Below are 25,868 nucleotides of genomic sequence, written 5' to 3' on the forward strand. Positions count from 1 at the left end.
TTATCTATCTATCTATCTACACTTCATAAGTCAGTTCAATATTTTAATTATATATTCCGAAACTCCATTTGTTAAATAAAAAAACAAAATAGGTGTTCATTATTTATTTCACTTGTAAAAATTAAATATTTTCCTCTACATTTATACTCTAAACATAAATTATCAACAATTTGGAATCATACTTAGTCATAGACAAATTTAAAATGCAGGTGATATATCATTGAAGATTCATACAACAGAACTAGATACATTTTACATTACACAACATACATCCTTGTACTTTTCTACTTTATTACAATGGGATTCGAATTCTCACTTGGTCGTCAGTGGTACGCTTGGCTGGCAACCATGGTTGTTTATCAACCAATCTTGACCATACTATAGTATTGCAATTACAAAAAATTGTAGATTAAAATCAGTTTTCTACTTCAAGCGATAAAAGTTATGTTTCAAAAGTGTTTGATAAGGCTAACTGGCCGACATCAGGCAGATTTATTTAGTGGATTTCAATATGACACTTTATTAAACAGTGGTGAGACAATAATTGATAAAATTTAATAAACAAAATGACGTAGGTATTGTTTTCATGGTGTGAAAAATATTCTATGATATTATTAATGAAGTCATACTTACCAAGTAAGAATGCGAATCATTACAACATTTTAAATTCACAGTAATAATCTGTATACATATTTAACACCAGTAAGCTCATAAATGGAATTACATAAATTCAACAACAAAAAGAACCATGATTTTAGTGAAAAAAAAATATAAAATTGTTGTACAAAAAAGTAATTATCCTTAAGAAAATATTTGATATGGCAACTTCATATGATACTTTATTATATGTTGCAAGTGTAAAAATTTGTCAAACTTTCGTTTTCATTCACAACATACCAAATAACAATCCGGTTTCGAAATAAATCCGTTTTTAATCATTACTGATTTTTTTTTAAGTATACAGTTCATACACAGTCATACTGCGTTCAAATTATATTTTTAGTTAAACAAAACTAGAGTAACTTTCAAATCTTTACCTAAGAGTCACATAGTTTTTTTTTTTCATATAATTCAAATTATATTTATCCATATTTGAATAAATTGTCGAGACATAATGTAAATTTTTTTGTAAGAAAAAAATTTTTTTCGTTTTCATTTTTTTTATTTTTCTCGATGAAAACCTGTACTCTTACTGTTTCTTATTAAAAACTATGTGATCTTATATCTCCAAAAAAATCAGTCAAATTTTGGCTCTACACATTTACACCTAAACATATCACATTCGAAAACTATACAAAAAGAAAACTTAAAATTTAAACCCTTACAGGGCTTCTCGCTTCCACTCCATACGAACCACGTATGAGGGGAGGGAGAGTGACAGCTACATATTCTCGTTGTGAACGTTAAAGCGGAAATTGAAAATTTCTCGCAATTTAGTTCACATTTTAAAAACAGAATACATAAACACAAAAAATTTTATAAAACAAAAAAAAAATTCAAATTTTCCCATCACACAGTCGGATGACAATATTCCATATAAACAACACATTTCATATATTAATTTATGAGTATAAAGATTGTACTTAAATATTGCCATCGCATTTTCCTAATCTAGTTCTTTCTCTTTCACACTTGACGTTGCATTTTCTCGAGTAAAAAGGTCAACTATATTTACTGTGTAGATTGGGACGAAGCAACCTCGACATTCGTATTTTAGACCATAAACACTACGTCATAATGTACTTTTAAACAAAACCTGGATATTTTCCAATTTGAGATGTGGTTTTAGGGTCATTTTCTGCCACCAGACTGCGCTAGTTAAGTCTAAATAGTTTATTATTCTTAATAAGTTTTTAAGTAGCTAGTAACTAATGTGTATGATACTTGAAAACTTCAAGGCCACGGATATATTAAATAATAATAAAAAAAGATTGGATCTTTTATATTGTGACGAATGTTGAAAAATAATAAATTGTCATGTCTATACATACTGGTTACAGTGAATTCTCTGGCCACTAAGAATCCAATGAAAAATAAAATAATTAGGACTATTATTAAAAATATAAGTCAAACATAAGAACATTTCAACAATCAAAAATTCAAACACAGAATTAAAAAAAAAAAATGTTGTTGGCAGCTAACAATTTCTTGGAGTGAGTATTTACCATAGTTATTCCGTTTTATTCATAAAAACATAATATCAATGTTTTTTTTATTCCCTAAAAACATGATTTTCTTAATTTTTAGCCAAAAAAAAATTGTTTAAAATAGTAATAATGTTTTGTAAAAATAATGTTTTTGCTCTTCGCGTATATCATTAAATATATGACATTAAATTAAGAGACAAAACATATTTTTCTTCTTTATGTGTCAACAGTCAGCTCCTTAAATTTTATTACTTACCGAGAGAGATACTCGGTAAGATAAAATTTAATTGTTCGACTGACTCGTCCATTCTCTGATGTTTTTAATGAATAAACGGGATTTATATATTAAATAACTCACTCCGGTTTCTCGGACTATAGGCTGCGAAACAACGGCGAAGACAGTGGCGACACCTTCTCTCTGTTCTTGTTGTGCGCCGGAGTGTTCACGGGCCCCGACCAGTCGGCCAACTGCTGCGTCGGTCGGTAGAATTTAGTCGATGTCTTGTTGAAGATGGGCAGAAACTCGTTGGCCTCGTTTGAGAGCGCCTTGGCGGGTAAGAAAATATAATTAAATGAGTTGAAAATATTCTTCAGACAATATATGATCACTTGACAAAGTTAGTGTTAAATATAAACCGTATAATTCATACTTCTATATTACACACTAATAGGATAGAGGTATGACGGCGGCAGTGATTAGCCGTAGCCATACCGACATCACGTGAGGATGAAAGGAAGATTTAAACACGCGAGGATGAAACACATAGAGAGACAAACACGCGAGGATAAAACACATATGCCACATTTACACTCAGTCCTATTGGGCAGGGAAGTGAGCACCCAGTGGGCAGCACGAGTATTTAATTAGGTCACTCGCGCTGTCACTGCTCGTGTCACTGCCGCTGCCGGCGCACACGGGAGTGGAGTAATGAAAAAACAATTACATTTTTAGAACTTTATGATATTGATCAGTTAATATGGGATGATTAATACTGAGCAGTCATAATGCTGTCGAACCAGCAATCTCGACAAGATCGACATCAGTCATTTTTGCGAGTTGATAAATAAAGAAGAGAGAGACAGAATAAGAATATGAAAGCTAAGTGTAAATGCTCACTCGTTATTGCCGCAGAAGTGTTTAGGGAAATATTTCCGTCTGAGTGTAAATGTCATAGAGAGACAAACACGCGAGGATGAAAAACAAAAAAGAGACAAACGTTTAGAAAGAGAGAGAGAGAGAGACGTACCTTGAGATAGATGACGGCGTCAGTGCCGTAGCCCTCGCAGGACATGAGCGCGAGGTCGCCGTGGAAGTAGCGCGCGTACAGCCGCGACAGCGGCAGCCCGTAGCCGTAGCCTGAGCGACAACATATTATTCAAATACTTACACTACACTGCGTTTTTTCTTTTATGTCCTAACGTAAACAACTCTCTCATCGTCGAATTGATTCGAAGTGAGGCGCAGCGAACCAATCACAATGCGCCATTGTGACGAAACGACAACCACACCGCAATGTGATGTTATGTAGCGGAATCGAACATGGAGTTAACGTTTTATAGAAACGACATTAAAACTAAAAAAGGATTATTTTTTGTTTCTATTACGTTTAGACAAAAGTCGTAGAACAAAAGACGTTAGTCTCTATGTACTTTATACGCCTTTGGAAGGTTATGCGTTAAATACCAGTGACCCTGTATAAAGCTATAACCTCACAATTCGAGCAATACTTTGTCTTCACCATCTTAAAAAAAAAAACTTTATTATACTCACCAGCCAAAGGCACAGTATGAGAATCACTCTTGGAGGGCTGTGGGGCAGTACTGTACATGTACTTGAACAATAGATCGGAGACGCTGCGCGGGATTCCGCCGCCGCGGTCCGACATCTAAAGGAAAATTAAAATAATATTATAAAAATTACATTTTTGACACAAGCTTTTCTTGTCCTCAGAGTGATGTAGATGCATTCGACGCGCGACAAATGTAAATTTAATTAAGGATTACGATAAGAGACGAAAAAACTTTGATAGCGCGATTTATATTTTCACCTAGCGCCATCTAGTTAACTTAAAACGTACCTTCAGCGAAATATCCTCTTTCCCGTTAACAATATTAACTTGTATGGGCGGGGGGCTTCCCTCGTGGTTCTCCATGACAGCTCTCATAGCATTCTTGAATAGTTCAAACAGCATGTGGTAGAGATGTGAGGGGACGTAAACGACGGGCATGGGACGATCACTGGGCACTGGAATTAAAATCAAGCAATCAATATGTATAAAACTCTTCCGATACCCGATTGACACTAGTTACATTAAATATCACTATGACTGGACGGTCATTAATCAGGTATTTTTTTATTTAAGAAATTTGTTACGCAATGGCCACAGACAAAATTACTGGGCATAAAAAGTTTTATACAGGTTAATTAATTACAAAGTAAAAAAATATATTCAGAAATTGGATCCTTACAGATCCTTACATTTCACATATACTTTTTGAGTACAAACTACTAGCATTGATTGGCATCAGTTCCTTAGGGAGTACAGAGGTGTAGTAGGGCAGCACTAGCAGAGAATTTCCAGTGACGACCACCGAACAATCGATTGATTTTCAAAAATACAAGAGAGTTCAAATTGAATAAAAAAGCTCATATATCTAGACGACCGTGTAACTAAAAAATTAAGCCAAAAACACACAAACGACTACATAATTTTATCGGAGACAAACTATTGCGCGTTCTGAAATCAAATATCGACATCTAGTGACGTAAATCAGAAATTTTAATATTCGAACAACACCTCACCTCCTCTTTGTAAAACCTCAAGCTCCGGCGCGGCCAAATAATATCTGTCACAGAGGAACCTCGCGTTCTCGTAAGCGTCCTTGACGACACCGACGACGTCGCACGCGGGGTCGATGGACCCGATGTGTCGGCCGCCGGCGCCCATGCCGTTGACCGAGGCCTGTTTACCGCCTATCTGCTCGCCGAAGAGAAGCGCTGAAAAGGTGGATAGTTTCAATATTGAGTTATATATCAAGTAGATAATTTATTTCGCATTAGTGCAGTACACCTAGCTGTTTCCAGCATGCAAAAATCATTAGTAATATTATGGTGTTAGGAAAATAGATCTAGTACCAACAGACTCTGATTGCGCGTTCTACATCACACCCAACGCCATCTAGTTTAGAAGAAAATAACTAACGAAAAGTCACGAAATACTGTCTGATTTCGACAATAGTGTATAGCCGTACGTAGTTCACTTGTAACCATATCTATTTACATAGTGTAAAACGATCAGAAGTCTTAATTAAGTCAAAACTTTTAAGTCGGAACGTTTTCAAATTTTATAAACAGCGCCATCTAACGATCTATTAAAGAAACATTAACAACACTCACTGTGTTGGTTGATAAGCATCCGAATAGATATCCGGCTCATATAGAATCTGTCCAGGAAGTACTGTATGGAGTTCTCGGTGCCGGTGTCCACTTCGTGCGACTCCTTCAGCTCCAGGACTCCTTGGGCCATGGTCTGGACCACGTCAGCGTGTCGGTTGCGAATGTGGACCAGGCGTTCGCAGAAACTGGAGAAGAACAGTTTTAAATCAGCCTTCGAGGAAATGTTACTAGTTACAGACATCATTAACTTATCATATTTATTTAGTTTCCATACAGGCGAACCCTGGGCTTTGGGGCGTCACAGCTCAGAAAGTAAACGGGAGCACGCGCAGATGAGTGAGAAAGAAAACTCACGTGCTCAAAACCGGCGGTTCTGGCTCCATCTTCTCAAACTGTATGATCTCTTCAAAGGACCTCTCGTACCATTGGTTTACCATGCCGACAGATGGCATTTGAAGTAGGTTCTCCGGCAGTAGCGCTATCTCTTTCATTATGTTCGCTAATCTGTGGAGAGAGAGAGAGACAAGATATTAGAACTCCTTTATGAGTGTAGAAAAATGTTCGCTACGTTATCAAATAAAAATTAGGGGAAAATATAGTAGGTACTAAACTGAAAACATGACTTCAAGATTACTGTGACTACATTGTGTGATGGAAAACAATAACACTTTGCCTAAACTATCATAAATTCCTTCATCTACTGTTCAGAGGCAAGCTCTTTGATAGACTTTATCACTGCGCCACCGAGGTCATCATTAAGGACAAAATTTGATCATAATCACTACATAGTATAAAACATTTGTGAAAAAAAAAAATGGAGAATTTGTCGTTTCCACTTCGCTTATAAAAAATTATCCTAAATCATGAATCATCTGATCGTGCGTTAGGAAAATTAAGCTATCGCCAAACAAACAATTCAACGAATGCTATGACGCGAAACTATGACACACCCGACACAGCTAAAACTGCACAATTACAGCACAGGACCGGACCAAATAGGAATGAAGCGCTTCGCCCAGCAGTGGGACACTTGACGGTTTTAAATAAATTATATAAAGTATGTATGGCTTTAGGTGCCTACCTATGTGCTTCCAAACAAAATATTATCATAAATAGAATAAATAGAAAATATTTGTATTTCTATTAGTTTTTAATTATGGTTTTAATCGAGCGAAGCCGTCGCGGGCCGCTAGTCTCAATTAAGTCCTAATATTATAAATGCGACAGTATGTTTGTTACCTCTTCACGCATTATCTACTGGACCTATTGTTATGAAATTTGGTACACGGGTAGAAAATAATCTGGAGTAACACAGGTACTTTTTATCCAGAAATTCCCACGGGAGCGAAGCTCCGGGGCGAAGCTAAACAAATCCCTATGAGTGAGAAAAAACAGCTCTCTGGCAATTCTAAATTTTTCTTTCATCTGAAAATCAAATGTTAGGAAGAAAAGAATACGAATAATATATATATAATATATATATATATATATATATATATATATATATATATATATATATATATATATATATATATATATATATATATATATATATATATATATATATATATATATATATTATATATATATATATGTGTGTGTTTTCTGTTAAACGACCGTGAGACTGACAGGTTAATAGATATAAAAATGATAAATGATAAAGAAACTTTTTATTATGTTTTCATAATCAGCGCAAAGATCTTTGTTATTTTGATAAATAAAATTAAAACAAGACTTGATAAGGCGATTTATTTGTTTGATTTTCTACATGTTATCGCGATTATATGTTGCATGTTTACTAGAATGTTTCTTTTATGTGATGTCCACTATCGTTGAGTATTTTGAGAAAAGATTTCACCTCATTATTTTTCATTCAAAATATTTTCATTAAAAAATGCCTACCCTAGAAGGACCACATGACCACGTCTATATCCTCAGATGGATGTCGTACGTGGCGACTAAGGGACATATAGTTTTGGCAGATGATAGGTAACAATTGCTTTTTTAAAGAAGGGATGACGTCAGGGATGCGACCATTAGCCGATCTTCAAAAATTAAAGCTTTATTTTTTACGATGATCGCGGGCTGTGCGACGTTACATCCCCTAACACAACTGAGCACAAATCACAATGAGAGAGAGTTTATAAAAAAAAACCTAATATTAATGAACGGATGTTGAGACATTCGTGATAACTGCATATCATTGCCCCTTGTGTACCTTATTATCGTAACAACAGTGGCGAATTTACAATGAATAGTTTGATGTGTTATTGTTATCAGTCTCCAAACAAATATAGGATGAGTAAAGTCTAGCAATTTCGACGGTAGAAGTAGCCATAAACCTTGATCTTACACTCTCCTGATAAGGTTGCTGAAAAAACATCACATATAGTGATATGATAGTATGTATTCACAGTCTGTATTATACCGGAATTGGTTCTCAGAGCGTTTCCACCGCTGCGGCCGCGCTGTCATTACGATCCGTCAATTTTCTTGTGGAATATAAATATATATAAATAAAAATATATTAGGACAAATCACACATATTGAGCTAGCCCCAAAGTAAGTTCGAGACTTGTATCATGGGATACTAACTCAACGATACTATATTTTATAACATATACATATATAGATAAACATCCAAGACCCGAGCCAATCAGAAAAAGGTCATTTTCCATCATGACCCGACCGGGGATCGAACCCGGGAAGGAAGGAATCATTATATTATTATATTATAGATTGATTTTAGAATTATACATTGATTTTATATATATTGAATTATATTGAATAGATTGATTTTATTATTATCTTTATAATTAAGGTAAGCGTTTGTGACATTGTATGTTTGAGGCGGGTAATCTCCAAAACTACCGAACCGATTTCAAAAATTATTTCACCATTAGAAATATACATTATACCAAGATTATACACAATATATATCTAGGCAATATTTTATCTCTAAATTCCTACGGGAGCGAAGCCCCGGGCTACATCAAATCATTCATAAAATTGACATAATCATTCATAAAATTGACATTACCACAGTACACATTAATTTTTTTATATTTTTTAATTTCACGGCTCCATCGTTCGCCAAAACGATGATTTTGCCAACGTCAAGGTTGAGATTGACACGGAATATAATATGTTATAATGATATATGAAACACGGATCAGTGTGTAACCTAAAATATAAAAGTATATAAATATATCATACATACATACGGATAAAGTAAATAAAAATTATAAGTAGATATTATTATTTCAATCAATCAATCAATCTATCTATCTTATGGCAATCGACGTGCCCTGGAAGCAGCATTAGCTTCAAGCATTGCATAGCAAAAACAATGTGTACAACGTCTGGTTACGTAGGATTTAGTCATTCCTCACCTCACTGGCAGCTCCTTCCTTAGGAAAAGGAAGGATTTCCTCTCGCACGCATTTAGTCCTGTAAAGAAAGAGAAGGCATGTTCAATAAGACATTACGTATACATTATTACGGCGTAAGACAAAATGAGATGAATTAATTCAGCCGAACTGGCACGGTCTCGATAGCTCATTGGACAAGATCACTGTCCCGGACAGACAGGGGCGCGGGTTCAATTCCCGCTCGGTTCCAGATTTTTTTCATCTCATTATTATTTTCAAAAATAAGTTTAAAAGCATGTGTGACAAGTATAACAAATCTATTAAAAAGACATTAATAAATAATAGTATAAATAGTATAAAACCAAGTCGCTTGCCGCTGTCTGCCTGTCCCTCCCTGTGAATGTTTTATGTTTAAACTTTGAAACTACGCAACGGATTTTGATGCGGGTTTTTTAAAAGATAGAGTGATTCAAGGGGAAAGTTCGCACCCGTGCGAAATAGGGGCTAGAAAATGGAAACATATACACAAATCGTAATCCTAACTAATACTATAAATGCGAACATAAGTTTGTTTGTTTGTTTGTTACCTCTTCACGCTGTATCTACTCAACCAATCTTGAAATGTTACATACATGTAGTTTGTATGGAGAAGGACATAGGGTACTTTTCATCTCTGAATATTAACGCGGGCGAAGCCGCGGGCAAATGCTAGAATAAAATAATCGAGTAACTTAACCAATGATAAAAGAATCGATTCGATGCACTGTTATACAACGGCTTCAAAGCAGTTTGAAGCGGATTTTATCTACACAATTATTAGTACACTAATGAGTTTTTACAGAAAAGTCATTAAAATCGTAAATTTTCAATTCGTTGTGACCAATGCTTTACATACTAATATTAAAAAGTCTCTTCACGCTGTCTGTATGTCCCTACCTTTAAAACTACGCAACCGATTTGGATGCGATTTTTTAAGTAGCTAGTGTGATTCCTGAGGAAGCTTTAGGTGTGTCATTTATAGTAGGCAGTAGACTTTTGACGTCAATCAACAAGACATGTATTACAATTCAATGTTAATTAATTCTAATTATTATAAATGCGAAAGTTTGTGATTATGTGTGTATGTATGTTTGTTACTCTTACACGCAAAATCTACTGGACGGATTGTTATGAAATTTGGTACACGGATAGCATATAACCTGAAATAACACATAGGGTTTTTTTATCACGTAATTCCCACGGGAGCGAAGCCCCGGGGAGCAGCCGTTTCTATATATTTCCAAAAAAAAAATAATACTTTTTGTAAAACGTATTTCAACACAATTTAGCACCAATAGAATTTAAAGGCCTGAACTAAAATTTTCCGAGCCAACGACTTGGTTCAACACAATTTAGCACCAATAGAATTTAAAGGCCTGAACTAAAATTTTCCGAGCCAACGACTTGGATAACTAACTGTCTATCAATAAAATGTATGGCGATCAGCTGATCCGTATTACACGATCATAAACTTTTCAATAAAAGCCGAGGCGTAAGGTTTTTGTTGTGGGAGGAGATTTGGATGACGTCGTTATTAAAATCTAACACGTTCCTACTATATTTTGTAACGTAGATGTTTTATTTATTTATCCTGATCCTTTCTTATGTATACTATTATTATAAAGCACCTACTTAGTACTAGAAGGCAATGGCAAACCACTCCATTACTAATGCCAAGAAAGTTGTTGTGTGTGTTTAATTCCACGTAATGACCCTCAGCCGTGAGGAATACGACTCTGAAGAAGAGACTTAGTAGTAAAGTCTCCAACTGAAAAACAGTGTATTGCTCCTAGTGTAATAACATCACTGAGTTGTGGCCTGTTTAGATTACTGCAGCACACACACACACCCATAATAACTTTTTGTACTTACCCACGTTTTGTTTTTTTTTTATCTAATTTTTTTTTTGTTTTTTTTTTTTGTTTTAACTTATTTCTATTCTATTCTATAAAGAGGTAAGTGTTTGTGAGTATGTATGTTTGAGACGTGTAATCTCCGAAACTGCTTAAACGATTTCAAAAATTATTTCGCCATTAGAAATGTACATTCATATTCATACATCTAATATTGTAATATAGTGATTATATTGTCATTTATATAAGTTTTTCACTCCCCATAAATATTTTTCTTTAATATATCTTATGTACAGACGTGGCCCAGTTACAGCTTTGTATACATATGTATAGATGAATGGAACTATTGTTTGCAGGATGCAGTAATTATGAATGATTAGGCCAGTAGCAGCGTGTTGGATAACATAGTCATCAAGGTAAACACGTTTACGTATGAGTATATGTAAACACGTGTATGTATTTTATCATAGTGTAGACAACAGCTAAATCAAGTTATTGTATTGGAAAATGGTCTTTATTACCTAAGCACTAGGGCATTTATATATTCTATAGATTTAATGGTTTAAACATGCATTGTATTATAGTACAACGGTTGGGTGTAACTTGCTAAAATATGAATATTTCTGTAGTAAAATAAAACTATACTTGATATCTCTACTATTATTATAAAGAGGTAAGCGTTTGTGTGTTTGTATGTTTGAGGCGGGTAATATTTGAAACTACCGAACAGATTTCAAAAATTCTATCACCATTAGAAAGATACATTATCCAAGATTGCTATAGGCTATATTGCTATATTTTATTTCAAAATTTCCACGGGAACGAAGCCGAAATTCTTCGAAAATTATATCATTAAAATTGTTTTGTGTGATATTAAAAGAAGTAATTTTGTACATGCATCCAACTACTCACACTATTCACACTAGCGGCCCGTCCTGGCTTCGCTCAGGTAAAACCATAATAAATTATACACCAATCCTTCCTCAGGAGTCATACTATCTATTGATGAAAACCATACAAAAATCCGTCAAATACTTTTCGAGTTTATCGCATACACACAGACGCGACAAAACGCAGGGCACTTCTTTTTATCATAATGCAAAGTTTAGTTTCGCTTCAAATATTGCCTCCGTTCTAGAGGTAAAGATGCATTGGGTAATTCCGAAAGTTGGTATATTCCGGAATTTAAAAAAAAATCTATTAACCTGGGCGATATTTCCATGTTGCCAATACTAATCTAATCGCCATCTTGATTGGTCTGGCCGCATTATTGTCGTGAGACATTAGTGTCAAGAATACGGAATATGAAGTTTTCAAGTTTTCAAGTGTTTTTCGCGCTTTTTTGTTTATTTTCATAATATCCTCAAGATAGTTTGTAATTTCCCCTAGACGAAAACATATAAAATAACTTCGAATAATTAACCGAAACATAAACCTCTATCGCCTATTATAGTCGTATAGTAATCTCTTAGAAAGTTCTGTCGGAATTACCAATGCATTAAAATAACAAAAATATATTTGAACTTTGAATTTAAAAACAAGATAAAACTCGAGACCTGCCCTTCATTTTTTAATCTAGACAGTGACAATGATTTCATGAAGTCATTGACAAAAATACGTTTCATTTCACAGACACGAGTGTGTGACCGTTGGATTCGTTTTAAAATAAATTTGGACTTTGATTTCGAAAACAAGAAATTTCTGGATACATGCCCGCAGTTTTTTTAAAGGTAATATAACTATTTTGATACGGTTACTAGCTCTAAATACGTAAACAAATATTATTTCTTTATCTGTGGGCGTGACTTAGACTTTGGCCGTTGGCACGGACGCCCACATAAAATTGTTTGAACGCTTTCGCGTGTAATGTCAAATTCGAATTATCTCAAGCATATTTTTTAAACACTTGTTTTCACTGATAAAATGAGTTTACTTATTGAAAAATATAAAATAAGTTTATTTATGGGAGATATAGGCCCACATTCTTACAGCCTGGACTCCAACTGACGGGTACAGAAAGCGAGGTAGGCCTGGACTAGATGCTCGGATGAGCTTAGGGCATTCGACAGACGTTGGATGGAGAAGACCAAAAAAAGGGACACGTGGAAAGAGAGAGGGGAGGCTTTTGCCCAGCAGTGGGACATGTGGCACAAAATTATATTAATTTAAACTAAAAACTATCCAACTTCAAAATACTTTTTTTGTCTATGGAAATAATTTATAATTCCGTATTAATCTTATATTATAATGAGAAAAGATTTGTTTTTTTTTTTGTTGCTAATAAATAACACAAAACTACTGTACTGATTTCGATCAAATTTGCCAACGGAGATCGACGATGTTTAGGAGTCACATAGGCTACTTCTTCATTTTTTTTTACCCGAGCGAAGCAGAGACGGACCTCATCATAATTATGGTTTTCTTAAAGCGTGATCGACTAAATGTCAACCATCGATTAGGGATTCGCCGACAGAATAGAGGAGACATTCTGTCGGCGAATCGTTCGTAGATGAAGGGTTCTGTCGTTCAAACGCCCGATGTCGAAACATTCTGTCGACGAAACGTTCGCAGACGAAGCAATTGTCGGAGAACCGTTTCAGATTCTACGTACCTATATGACTTTATATACGTACTTATGTAGGTATGATGGTAAATTAATGGGACTCTTGCAACTTTGTAACAGATATCATTAAAACGGTTTAAAACACGGTCATAACTATTTTTTATCGCATATTGAATGCAATTATATCTCTGACGCAAGAGGGGTATGTCATCATGTAATATAACAGCTCTTGTCGGTGGAGCTCCTTCCATTGTTCTCTCTCCAAAGCCAACTCCTTCACTTCTTGGTGCGTAATGTAGTACTGACCCTAAATAACGACCAATCACATTGCAGGATTTCTCCATTCTTTTCTTTTAAAAAACAGCATTTAACACTATTGACACTATTGTATGGTAATCAATATTCACTGCGTAGAATAACTTAATGGTTTCATTTTACATAACTGTATGTTTACAAACTGCGATCACTTTACGTTTAAAAATGGAAAGTACGTTGCAATATTACAATTAAATATTATTCAAACATTACCACACGTGTCGGGACTGAACGTGTTTTTACAAAATTGTGAATATTTCAACAACAAACATACAAAAAATGTATTTTTGTCCCAAGTAGAATATTTTTGAAGTTATTTCATACAGAACACAAACTTCATCAGGTAAGTTAATGCATCGCTAATGATCAGTCAACAGCACATCAAGTTATGCGTGAACCACTATGGCGTGGTAATAGCGACGAGTTTGCAATGTATTTGGGTAGGCTAATGTGCTGTTGACTGTACCAAAATGGTCTCCGCTCCACAACAGGCCTACCATCAACTTTTACAGAACGATTCCAACTCAGTTCAATTTAGGCACAAAGCTAAAATGAATCGCATTCATACTAAAAATTAAGTCGATGGTACGAATTTGTTATGTAGTGCAGTTTAGGTCGTAAAGTGGATCGCGTTAAGAGATGATGGTAAGCCCCCAGAATATAACATTTGCAATGTTTTATTTTCTATAAAAACATTACATTGAAATGTTCTATTTTACTGGCATTATTTCGTGGCGTGAAGCACGACGCTAGTCATCCGCGGATTAATTATCATAAACAACAGACTGCGCCGAAAACATGGACAACAAAAACAAGTGAACTTATTTGAAAACACTACACAGGCCAAGGACCTCCGATGTGACGATTCCAGATGGGTTGTCAGTACGCCGCGTCACTGCTCACTAGTACATAACATTATCTAAAGTAACTATACAAACATAGCATCATTGCACAAACACATATGTTTGTATGGACTTTGACGGCTCCCCACTGTCGCGGAGAAGTTCGGCGAACTTCAAAGGATTTGGCATACATTGCTTGCTGGTCATCATATCGAGCGTGTTATTGCAAACACTAGTGTCAGATTTTATTCAAGTCGCCTAAAGGCATCTGACAAGACTTTCACGGCTACCTACCGCCATCTAGTGGCAGGTAGTCGCATACACACTAGTGTAAACAGTCCACCAGTGTGCAGGTTTCCTCACGATGTTTTCCTTCACCTGAAGCAAGCGGTGGTCTATGAAAACTACTATAGGTACTATATAAGTCAGATTGGTATACAAACTCGTATGGCACGAGTAGGATACGAACCTGAGACCTTTCGATCAACAGACGGGCGTCTTAACAATTACACCACCACCGCTTCACCACCATTACGGTAAATAAAGCACTCATAAATTTTACGTTGATACATTCGCGTCGGCGTTCGACGAGTGTGGAGCCGGCATAAAAGTGCGCTGACGTGCGCTTACGCATTTTGGATTTTTAGACGGGAACCGGTTTTGAGCAAATTATTGGCAGGCAATCGTGGCTCGGAGCCAATTTTTACACGCTATACTTTTCTCTAGCGCGAAAATTCTGAAAATTGGCGCGTTAATTTGACATTGACATTTATTTGGTCTTAACCGGTTCAATGTCGTTATTTTTATGTAGTAGGTACTAGCTGCGCCCAGGTGCTTCGCTCCCGTGGGAATTTCGTGATAAAAGTACGGTATATATCCAGGTTATGTTCTACCCATGTGCCAGATTTTGACGACCTCGATGGCGCAATGGTAAAGTGCTTGCCTCTGAACCGAGAGGTCCCGGGTTCGATCCCCGGTCGGGTCATGATGGAAAATGATCTTTTTCTGATTGGCCCGGGTCTTGGATGTTTATCTATATATGTATTTATTATAAAATATAGTATCGTTGAGTTAGTATCCCATAACACAAGTCTCGAACTTACTTTGGGGCTAGCTCGATCTGTGTGATTTGTCCGTATATATTTATTTATTTATTAGATTTCATAACAATCCGTCCAGTAGATTTTTTGTGAAAGAGTGACAAACATACATAAGCACTCACAACCTCACTTACGGTCGCATTTAGAATATTAGTAGGACTTGCAGCCCGTCCCGGCTTCGCTCGAGTATAACTATAATAAATTACACACCTAAACCTTTCTTAGGAGTCGCTCTATCTATTGGTGAACCGTACAAAAATTCGTCTGTTAGATTTTGAGTTTATCGCGTTCATACAGACAGACGACAATGATTTATTTTTATAATATGTATGAATTTTACAGTAAAGGAAATAAATGGCTTATTATTACATTTAAATGCACAACAACAAATCTTTATATTATCAAGTTTATTTATTGGACAAATTAAAAAAGCCTCGACTATCATTATTCATTTCGCTACAACTTTGAAGGGCTGAAACGATTTTGATCAAACATATCTAAGAACCACCGCATAAAAATTAGCTATCATATAAAAAAACCGCATCCAAATCAGTTCACCCGTTGATGGGTTGCGGTGGAGACAAACAGACAGAGAGACAGACACACTTAGCGGTCAAACTTAGAACACCCCTCCGTTCATGAGCCGCAGTGCCACGTACACAGACAAACAGACAGAGAGACAGACACGCTAAGAGGTCAAATTTATAACACCCCTCTTTTTTTCGTCGGGGGTTAAAAATCGAGTGTTCTGTTGGGAATAGATAAAAAATAGTTCACAGCAAAAAAAAAAACAACATTCCATGATCTCAATTGCAGTCCTAAGATAATACAAACATAAGACAATTTAATCTAGAGAAACTATAAAAGAAGGCCAGACGGAAGTTTGTTTGTTTATACACGACACGAGTCAGTAAGCAGACGAGAAAAGCAATTACTAGTGTTGCCGCTCTATAGTCAACTATCGAGCGGCAACAGTTTGAGAAATACTACTGAAAGTTTCGATAGCTTTGCACATTATAGATAACTACCTAGATGTTGTCCGCGGCTTCGCTTCCTTGAGAATTTTGAGATGAAATACAGCCTATAGCTATCTTGGATAGTGTACGTTTCTAATGGTGAAAGAATTTTTGAAATCGGTTCGATAGTTTCGGAGATTACCCGCCTCAAACATACAAACTGACAAACGCTTACCTCTTTATAATAATACTACATGTTGCCCGGAGCTTCGCTCCCGTGGGAATTTTGAGATAAAATATGTATAGCCTATAGTAATCTTGGATAAGGAACCTTTGTAATGGTGAACGAATTTTTGAAATCTGTTCGGTGGTTTCGGAGATTACTCACCTCAGACATAGAAACTCACAAACGCCTACCTCTTTATAATAATAGTATAGAAAGCCGGTTTTGGTGCTATTGATAAAAAGCAATACTATCGACAGTATTGCTCTGCTATATGGGTTAAAACCTTTACGACTATATTTATTTATTTATATAAATATATATTCAACACACATTATTATAAACTTAACTGCTATAACAACACTATAGACAAATAGACTGGTTCGCGATTGAACTGGATCTCTGTTAGGATAGATCTCAGTTATAATCGTGAATTGACCAAATCGAACAATATTACTTGTCACTATCGATAGTGTGGATAGTAGTGTAATATTGCAAAGCAATACTATCGATAACCTATAATTATTTTAAATCAATACTCTACCTTTATCAATATCTTGTTTCAATTTAGCTATCGATGGTCTTATTCGATTGCAACTATCGATAGAGCGGCAACACTAGTACCCAATTAATAAACAGTATGGAGTGGCGGACCGTACGAGGAGATTCTAGAAACGTCAGGAATATGTCATGTGAGTCACGATGCCCTCGGCAACATAACATTGTTTTTTAATATTTTTTTTTAAATCTCGACATCGTAATGATATATTATCTGAGTGAAGTAATTCGTATTGAAATTTGAATGTGTTTTTATGATATGATTTTCACTGACACATTTTTTTGCATAAAAGACAAATAATAAAAAGAAATGATTATTTGCCTTTTATGATCTGATAAATTATGTATGCCCATGGGTTTAGTAAGTACTTCGGTACAGGAGTAGCTACTAATTCCATGTGTATGCCACACTAAAGGAAATCTATGTCTAACGATATAAACAAATTATTGAATGATTAACCTATTACCTTCTTTTTATTTTCACAACATTTTTTTCGGATATCTTGTGTCTTCTATTTGTTCAGGCTAATCTCCGGAACGGCTCATCCTATTTTGATGGGATTTTCAGTGTATGGGTAAGGAGATTACGGAGCAGAAATAGGACAGATTTTATCTCAGAAATTCACTCCTAAGAGGGTTAAATGGACCACAGAATATTTTCGACCGAGGGTGAAGTTCGAATTGATTGAATGTATGTGTCTGTAGGAGTCTGGTAGGTACCAAGGATATTTTGTGGTCCTATTCTAGGGCAGAACCACACGCCAAAATAATTATCGCCTCTACATTATTTCAAATTCTGTTGTATATATATATTTTCCTTTCATCAGCTCTTGATCACAATCATAATATGTTTCAGTATACCTTTTGACCATGTACTTTATTGTGTACTTACATGTTATATTACTGATAAAAAATTATACATAAATTTATATTTAAAAAATGGTAAGCCCTTCTGGCATAATAGGGACCAACACTGTTTGAATGAGTTTCTTTCGGCATTTCTTCTCAGCAGTGGTCGTTCCGAAATGCTAGTAGTTTGTAGCTGTGGTAAACATCATTTAATTTAGAATATGACGTGAAAAAGTGCCTGTGAAGGCCTAATTTCTGAATAAATGATTTGATTTTGATTTGATTTTGGTTGCTAGAATTACACTAATGGATAAAGTTGGCAAATTCAACGTACATTGCTGGATTTTTATTGCGGTAATAAAAAAGCTCCCATACAACCTACGCATTGTACGCTGATTCGAGTCCGCGTCATTGTGAGTTCCCAATAATTTGTAGCATGAGACGGTGACACTAGAAACAATATAAATTATAAACCTTATCAGTAAAAAGATAAGAGCTATATTTGGATTAAATTGTTTTACACAATGGCATAACAATATTGTCTCTTGAACAAAATGATTGTTATTGTCAATATTATGCGAATGAGACGTGATAAATATTGAAATTGTTTATGTTCATAGCAATAATATGATGAAATGTCTTATTTTAACGTTGCTATGTTCTGTTTCAATATAATATTGAATATCTTTAGCCAGTGGCTTCCGGAATGTAATGTATTTCCCTCTCCGTACTTCAAACTATATTTATGCAAAATTTCAAGAAGATTGGTTTCAGGGTGGTTCGCAGAGCGTTTCGACCGCTGCGGCCGCGCGGTCATTACAATCCGTCACCTAAATCCTACAACATTATAAATGCGTGTGTATGTTTGTTACTTTCACGCAAAATCTACTGGACGGAATGTTACTCGTATGAAAATTGGTAGATTACGTTAGGTTACACGGATAAATTTACAACCTGGAAAAAACACATAGAGTACTTTTGATCCCGAAATTCCCACGCGAGCGAAGCCCAGGGGCGCAGCTAGTTTTATAAAAAGCTACTTTAAAATATTGTGGCTAGTAGTTTGTAGCTTAGATAAATATCATTTAATTTAGAATATTGACGTGAAAAAGTGCCTATGAAGGCCTAATTTCTGAATAAATGATTTGATTTTGATTTTATACTTCCAAAGAGGTCACGTTTCCCTTCACTACTTTCACAGTAGTATTAGCGATGGTATCAAAATTGTGCAATATATTGTTTGTTTTGAAACAATTCTTTTTAACTTAAAGTGGTACCTATCACTGTAAGTAGGTACTTATATGATAGAAAACAAGGTCGGTCCTATCTGTTATTTCAATAAGTTTATTCTATGACTATATTAATAAGTTAATCAAGATACGTGCGTCTGTGTATCGATATTGTAGGCGTATTTATAAGGTCAAGTTACTTCGGGAAAACCACATTAATAGATATACTGTACAACTGATAGAACAGAGCGGGAGATAGACTGGCGACATTCAAAATACGTTATTATACTTATTTATTATTTAAATTATCATTTTAAACACAATACAATAAAAAACAATGTGTATTGTTTTTTTATTGTAATGCAGGCTACGAAAACCACAAAGGTCACGTGATGTCTGTCTGGCTATGCCGCTCGCATTTCGATAACATATGTATTTTTTGTTACAAATTTGTAAACAGTGAAAATTTGTCATTATCAGTCTAAAGTCTAAATCAATTTGCGTTAGTAAGTTTGTTTGTTACCTCTTCACTCTCTATCCACTCGACTAATCTGCTTGAAATTTTGTATAAATTCAGTTTGAAGTGTGGTGGGTACTTTTCATCCCGGAAAAATAATTATTTCCGTGGGAAATTTACGGGGACGAAAGCTAGTTTACAAATATTCTTGAAACGCGTGCCAAAATTTTGTTACGAATTTTCCACTTACTAGTTGGAAATATAACGAAGACTATCAGCATAAAATTCGCCAAACTTGGCGGTTTCGACATACCTAGATTAAATTGGTACTCGTGCGCGAGAAACATTCGCGAAATACACTTGCGCGAAAAGACACTTGCGCACAAACACACGTATGCGCGAAAGCACAATCGCGAATTACATTTGCACGCAAGACCCATGATCGAAATGCTAAAAAGGACGACCTCTGAAAAATTTTTCAACCAACGTTGCTTTGCTCGCCTAGGACGTATCTTATCTATCCACTGAGAAGTCCAGCCTAATCTTTTCATGTTCTCGGCTAATAGATTCGTTTTGGTGAAACAAAGTTTGTATGGGACTCTTCGATTATTAGTATTGTGGCGACATCTACCACGCCACATGCACAACGGCGCAGATGTAAAAAGCCGACCAAACGCAACGAATAACAAGCCATCGATCAGCTCACTATGGACAGCTAACAAGCCTAGACCGCGCAGACAGTGCGTTTTCGATTGGAAGCATAAATACAACCTCCGACATGACACCGTCGGAGCCGTGCGGTTCCCCAGGCGCAACACCTAGCCTGGCGGGAAGGTCTTTCCTTTGTGGCGGTCGAGCATAATCGCCTAGCTCTCGCTACAGTATTGTCCTAAGGGCGATCAAACTATCTTTTGGGGTGTCCACAGTTCACAGAATCACTCTTCATAGAAAGCACGTTTCGCCGAAATTTATTTTTTATATCTCAAGTTACTTAAACTTTATTATCGTGTTCTTAACTAGCCTAACCTAATTATGTCAAGCAAAACTGAATTTAATGATTGTTTTAATTCAAGCTTATCTAGATTTCAAGAAACAAAAAAATTTTCGACGTAACGTGCTTTCGATAAAAAGTGCTTCTATGTACTGTGGACACCGCCTATCTTTTGCCCGCGCCTCCGCCCGCGAGATTTTCACCCACGGAAACACTTTTTTGCAACACATGCACATATATCTTTTTACAGTGGACATCCTATTTATCAATTCACCGCATGCAGGAAGACACAATCTGCATCCATTTTAGACTGAAGGAAGTCCGTAATTGAATCCAATAATCATGTCATGCTGCTTTGTGTACTTTTTTATTCAACATTTTTATCCGATTACTATTATTTAAAAAAAATACATTATTGTCGGTGGAAAGCCATCGAAAATACATCAAAAATACCTATTATCAATAACTTATCCCACCATATCTATACCTTACCCCCCACTGATAAAAGTGGGAAATTGCGCGGGTTACAACGCGTGCTGTTCATAAAAAAATCTACGCTTGGGATGAAGACGTGACAATCAACATGTTTTACACTACATTCGGTGCATTGCAGATAATATCTAATCATATACGATTGGATCTAACACTGACCTAGAGACATGATGGCAAAATGCCAAGAGCGAAACGGCTGCAATTTAGGAACATCTCTGTGGCAACCACATCTTTGTCAGGACGCTGTGATTGTGGTGCAGTGGTTAAGACCGTCCGCCTTTGATCGCAAGGTAACAGGTTCAAATCCTACTCATACCACATGAATTTGTAATCAATCTGACTCATGTATAGCAGTTTTCGTAGAACACCAGTTTGCTTCCGGTGAAAGAAAACATCGTGACGAAACCTGCACACTGAATGTAGTTTGCAAGTCTAGTGTGTAACCTACTACTTACTAGGTACCAGATGTCGGTGGGTACTGTGGGTAGTCGTAAAAAACTTGACTTGAATAAATAATGAGGGAGCAAAAAAAAAAAAATTCGAACATTCAAAAATCTCTGTGTTATTCTGTCTTTTCTGCCTGTTGCCTGGAAGAGATCCCACCATGGGACAAGTCCCTAAGTTTGTCCAGTGTTTTCATATGCAATAAAGGTATACTTGTGCTAGCAACAATGATGTACTATGTACACAACTATGAGGGCTTGTAGAAACGAGGTCGGGATAGAGTTACCACTTGATATAAGTATTCATATGTTTACATAGTACAGATAGAATAACAAGTTTTGCGGGCAATGAGTCAGGGCAACATTTTGTTTTGCAATAATATCATTAGAACTAGGTTTTTTTTTCATTTATTTGGATTAACAAACAGTTCCACACTAAATATAGGTTCCCGTTGCAGTATTCCATTTTAACTTTGTTTCCTTCTGATGATTTTAGCTCCCTAATGAACAAATCTGTGCCATTTAAATTAAAGGAGATATTTTGTTGGGACACATTTTCTTTCAGGTGGTGTGGTGTTCTCCAAATTCTCGAAAATGCGAATTTGGAGAATTTGGACAGGAAACCATTTAGGAAATTTCCAACATTTTCTTTCAGAAAGTTTCCGATATACTATACAAAGTTATAAGTGGTTGGTTTCTTTAGTCCTTCTGAAGGAACTACTGAAATAAAAAACTATCACATGTAACATGAACAATCGGTAATTTTCAAGGGAACAAACAAGAACAGACCTTTATATTACTGTAACAAAGTCACCTTACCTTATTTGATGTACCTTATTACACAGGTATTCTATTGTGCAAACGCAGGCATAAATTAATCGAATGCAACTGTAACTTGATAATTAACACATCCTGTATGCACATCCTGTATGCACTTCCAGCATTAGGGCTATTCTACACAACTCTTTTACCCATACATAAATAAAATAAAAAGTGTGTAATTTATATTCGCGATTTATATTACGCATTTGCACCGCTTCCTCGCGAAATTTTTTACTGCCTGTGCGAATACTCTAGTGAGATTCAATGTGTCACAGAATTTTGCGAGAAATAAATCCCGCAATTTCTCGGAAACAGGACATTAATTGAAAGAAAATTAAATTCTTCTGTGGCAACATAGTAAAATAGTAGCGAAAGTAACCAACGACATAAGATGTTGTAAGACAAATTACAATAAAAAGTGTATACAAAAAAAGACAGATTGTCAAATGAACCTAATAGTTACTCCGGTAGTATAGACAGGATCAGTGGTGTAGTGGTTGCCCGTCCACTATCACGAGGTCATAGGTTCGATTCATAGCAATAATGTACACCAAATCAAGAGATATTTACCTTGTTTCTGTTTGTGCCTAACTGGCCCAAGCTTAGACACAAGCTTAGTCCTTCTTCTTCATAGTCGTATTTCTCATGATTGAGGGTAGTAGTCGTTACATGGAACGAAACTTTCTTGGCATTATTAATGGAGTGGTTTGCCATTGCCTTCTCCATTTCGTACACAAGTTAATAATCATCAACAAGTGTGGTTTCCTCACGATGTTTTGTTCTTCACCGGAAGCAAGTGGTGATCTATGAAAACTACTATATACATGAGTCTGATTGGTATACAAACTCATGTTGTACATGGACCTGGAACCTGGGACCTTTCATCCTCAGGTGGGGGTCTTAACCATTACACCACCACCGCTTCTTCTATCTCAGTCTTTAGTATGTACCATTGCTTTCACTTGGAATATGTTTGTAAAAGACATAATTGTGAAGCCAGCCTTATGATAAACTGGTTTTCTGTAAAACCTGTTTTTATCCAAGTGAGTTACGCTTCTGAACAAAGTAAATACCTATATATAGATAGAAGACCACATCATATTTGGTGGACTTTGGACCCTCATCTTTTTCGGTCCATATAATTTTCTCTTTCGCCTTTATTAAAAAGAACGAATGTCTGAATGCCAAATTTCATCACAATTAGTAGATTTTGAGTTTGTTCTTTTAGTAACGTCCCTACCAAATTCCCCAAATTCGCATATGTGTATAAACATAATAAATCCCTACTAGATTGGTGTCCCATATCCCCATGTCTTAGAATCTGCCGTCAATATAATAATTTATACAGATGTACCAACTCCGACCTGATGTCTATAGCTTATCGCTGAATAGCTTTAAACACAAAATTCGTCAACTGATTTAAATTTTTGAACATGTATTTCACTTTGTTCATTTTTTTAAAATTAAATTTCGATTATAATTATAAACATATTATAAAGTAAATTCAATACAAAAATGCATGCATCATGACCATAGCCAATGTCTAGATATAACTTCATATTATAATTTGATCGTTATTTAAAGTATATTGTTCTCTTTGTCAATAATGTAACTTATGCTGTGCTCACTTCATTCTTGGATTTTCAACCAGACATTGTATCCATTGTATTATTTAAGCCTAACATGCTATGTTGTTACTGTTTTGTGGCCAATAAATAAAATAAATCATACACTTAAACCTTCCTCTGGAATCACACTATGTATTGGTGAAAACCGCATGAAAATCCATGCATCAGTTTATGAGTTTAACGCGACCAGACAGACAGACAGAGGCGGCATTGGATTTTGTTTTATAATATGTAAGGATAAACAAAAATACATATTTTTTTCTTGTGTTATGGCACCATCTTTGCCGAAACGATGATTTGGCCAACATCAAGGCTGAGAATAGTACCTATGGTAATACTTAAACATTATAATATGTTTTCTCTTTGTCATAATGCACAACAACCATCCACAATATCCATTGTACCTTGACATGTTACAAAAAATTTCAGAATCATCACTACTAACAAAGTCACGGTCCACCACACACACCACTCTTAATGGATTTAGATGTAATATTTACTGTTTTTTTATAGGGTAAACAAGCATGCAGGTTGACTGATGGTAAGTAAACACCGTTATTTTAGACAATTTATTGCAAATTGCATAAATAAATGCCCCTGTGTGATTATTTCTGTCTGATTATTAAAACAATGCACCTTAGGTGTAGAGTATTCTATTACAGTATTTTATGTATCTATTACATATTGTTATAGATTAACCTTCATATTGAAGAAAATTGTCATTCATGTAGGTGTGTACGGACACGTACATGGGAAGTTTGCTTGTCATTCAAGGACAAAAATAATTTAAATACCTATTTGAATGACACTATGTTCAATATGAAGGGTAATCTATCACAATAATGTAATAGATACATAAAATACTATATAATTGTAAATTATAATTAAAATATGCAAAAATTACGCAATAGAGGCTTTCAAGACAACGTAACATTAAAGATGTTTTGATTACATACGACGAGGTCACATAATGGCTTTTCGCGTGATAGGTACTAATAAAAACAGAGGCAATCGACCTTGAAAATGACCCATTAAAAAACATACTTAATAAACAAATATATAAATCAGACTTACCGAAATCTATAAACTGCTTTATTGACAACGGCGATGGATTAAATTGCGAGTAAAAATCTAGCATTTTCGTAACATTGGTGAAAATGGCACCTGCTAATCTCATTTTGATGGATTTATCACAAACTCAATTAGCAAATAATCCAGTAACTATAATAGCATACGGCGCAGTTTATTCACAGACAATAGGAAATGCACAGACACATGTTTACAATGATTTCTGTGGGAAAAAAATACTTTAAAGCCGGCACGAGTTACTCCGACAATACGCGATTTTTAACTGGTTAGTGATGTAGTTTGACACTCCTTTTATGTCAATCGTAGTCGGTAGGAATGGGAATATGAAATAGGAAATATTTCTTGCAATAGGAAAAATTATGCTATCTATCACTGACTGTTGTGAGTTCAATTCCCAGCGTTTGCGCGCAAATATTTGTACCTGTTGTCACAAATATTTGTCTACGATTCCGGGTCTATTGTTTCCGTTTCTTACGAATTGTATTGGGAATAGCTTCATAAAGG

The 25,868-nt window shown here is 35.5% G+C and overlaps 1 protein-coding gene across 1 annotated transcript; it reads right to left on the reverse strand.

Moving 5' to 3' along the window:
* Positions 1 to 89: 89 nt before the first annotated feature.
* Positions 90 to 25,629, reverse strand: Pdk (Pyruvate dehydrogenase kinase). The gene is made up of 9 exons (XM_053765657.2): positions 25,350 to 25,629; positions 8,937 to 8,994; positions 5,899 to 6,048; positions 5,545 to 5,729; positions 4,951 to 5,145; positions 4,226 to 4,392; positions 3,919 to 4,033; positions 3,395 to 3,504; positions 90 to 2,693 (listed from the first exon to the last, which is right to left on the reverse strand). The coding sequence occupies exons 1-9, from the start codon at positions 25,450 to 25,452 to the stop codon at positions 2,520 to 2,522; spliced, it is 1,257 nt and encodes a 418-aa protein (XP_053621632.1). The 5' UTR covers positions 25,453 to 25,629; the 3' UTR covers positions 90 to 2,519.
* Between the last annotated feature and the right edge of the window lie 239 nt (positions 25,630 to 25,868).

Source organism: Plodia interpunctella, chromosome 27 (assembly GCF_027563975.2).
Source record: "Plodia interpunctella isolate USDA-ARS_2022_Savannah chromosome 27, ilPloInte3.2, whole genome shotgun sequence".
Classification (NCBI taxonomy): Eukaryota; Metazoa; Arthropoda; class Insecta; order Lepidoptera; family Pyralidae; genus Plodia; species Plodia interpunctella.

What these genes read in the sequence shown, in the direction of transcription:
- Pdk (XM_053765657.2), bottom strand. Translation starts at nt 25,452, where the DNA reads ATGAGATTAGCAGGTGCCATTTTCACCAATGTTACGAAAATGCTAGAT. An exon ending in TGAGGTTTTACAAAGAGGAG is followed by an intron (nt 4,393 to 4,950) that starts GTGAGGTGTTGT and finishes TTTTAATTCCAG; the next exon opens with TGCCCAGTGATCGTCCCATG. An exon ending in TCATACTGTGCCTTTGGCTG is followed by an intron (nt 3,505 to 3,918) that starts GTGAGTATAATA and finishes GTTGTCGCTCAG; the next exon opens with GCTACGGCTACGGGCTGCCG.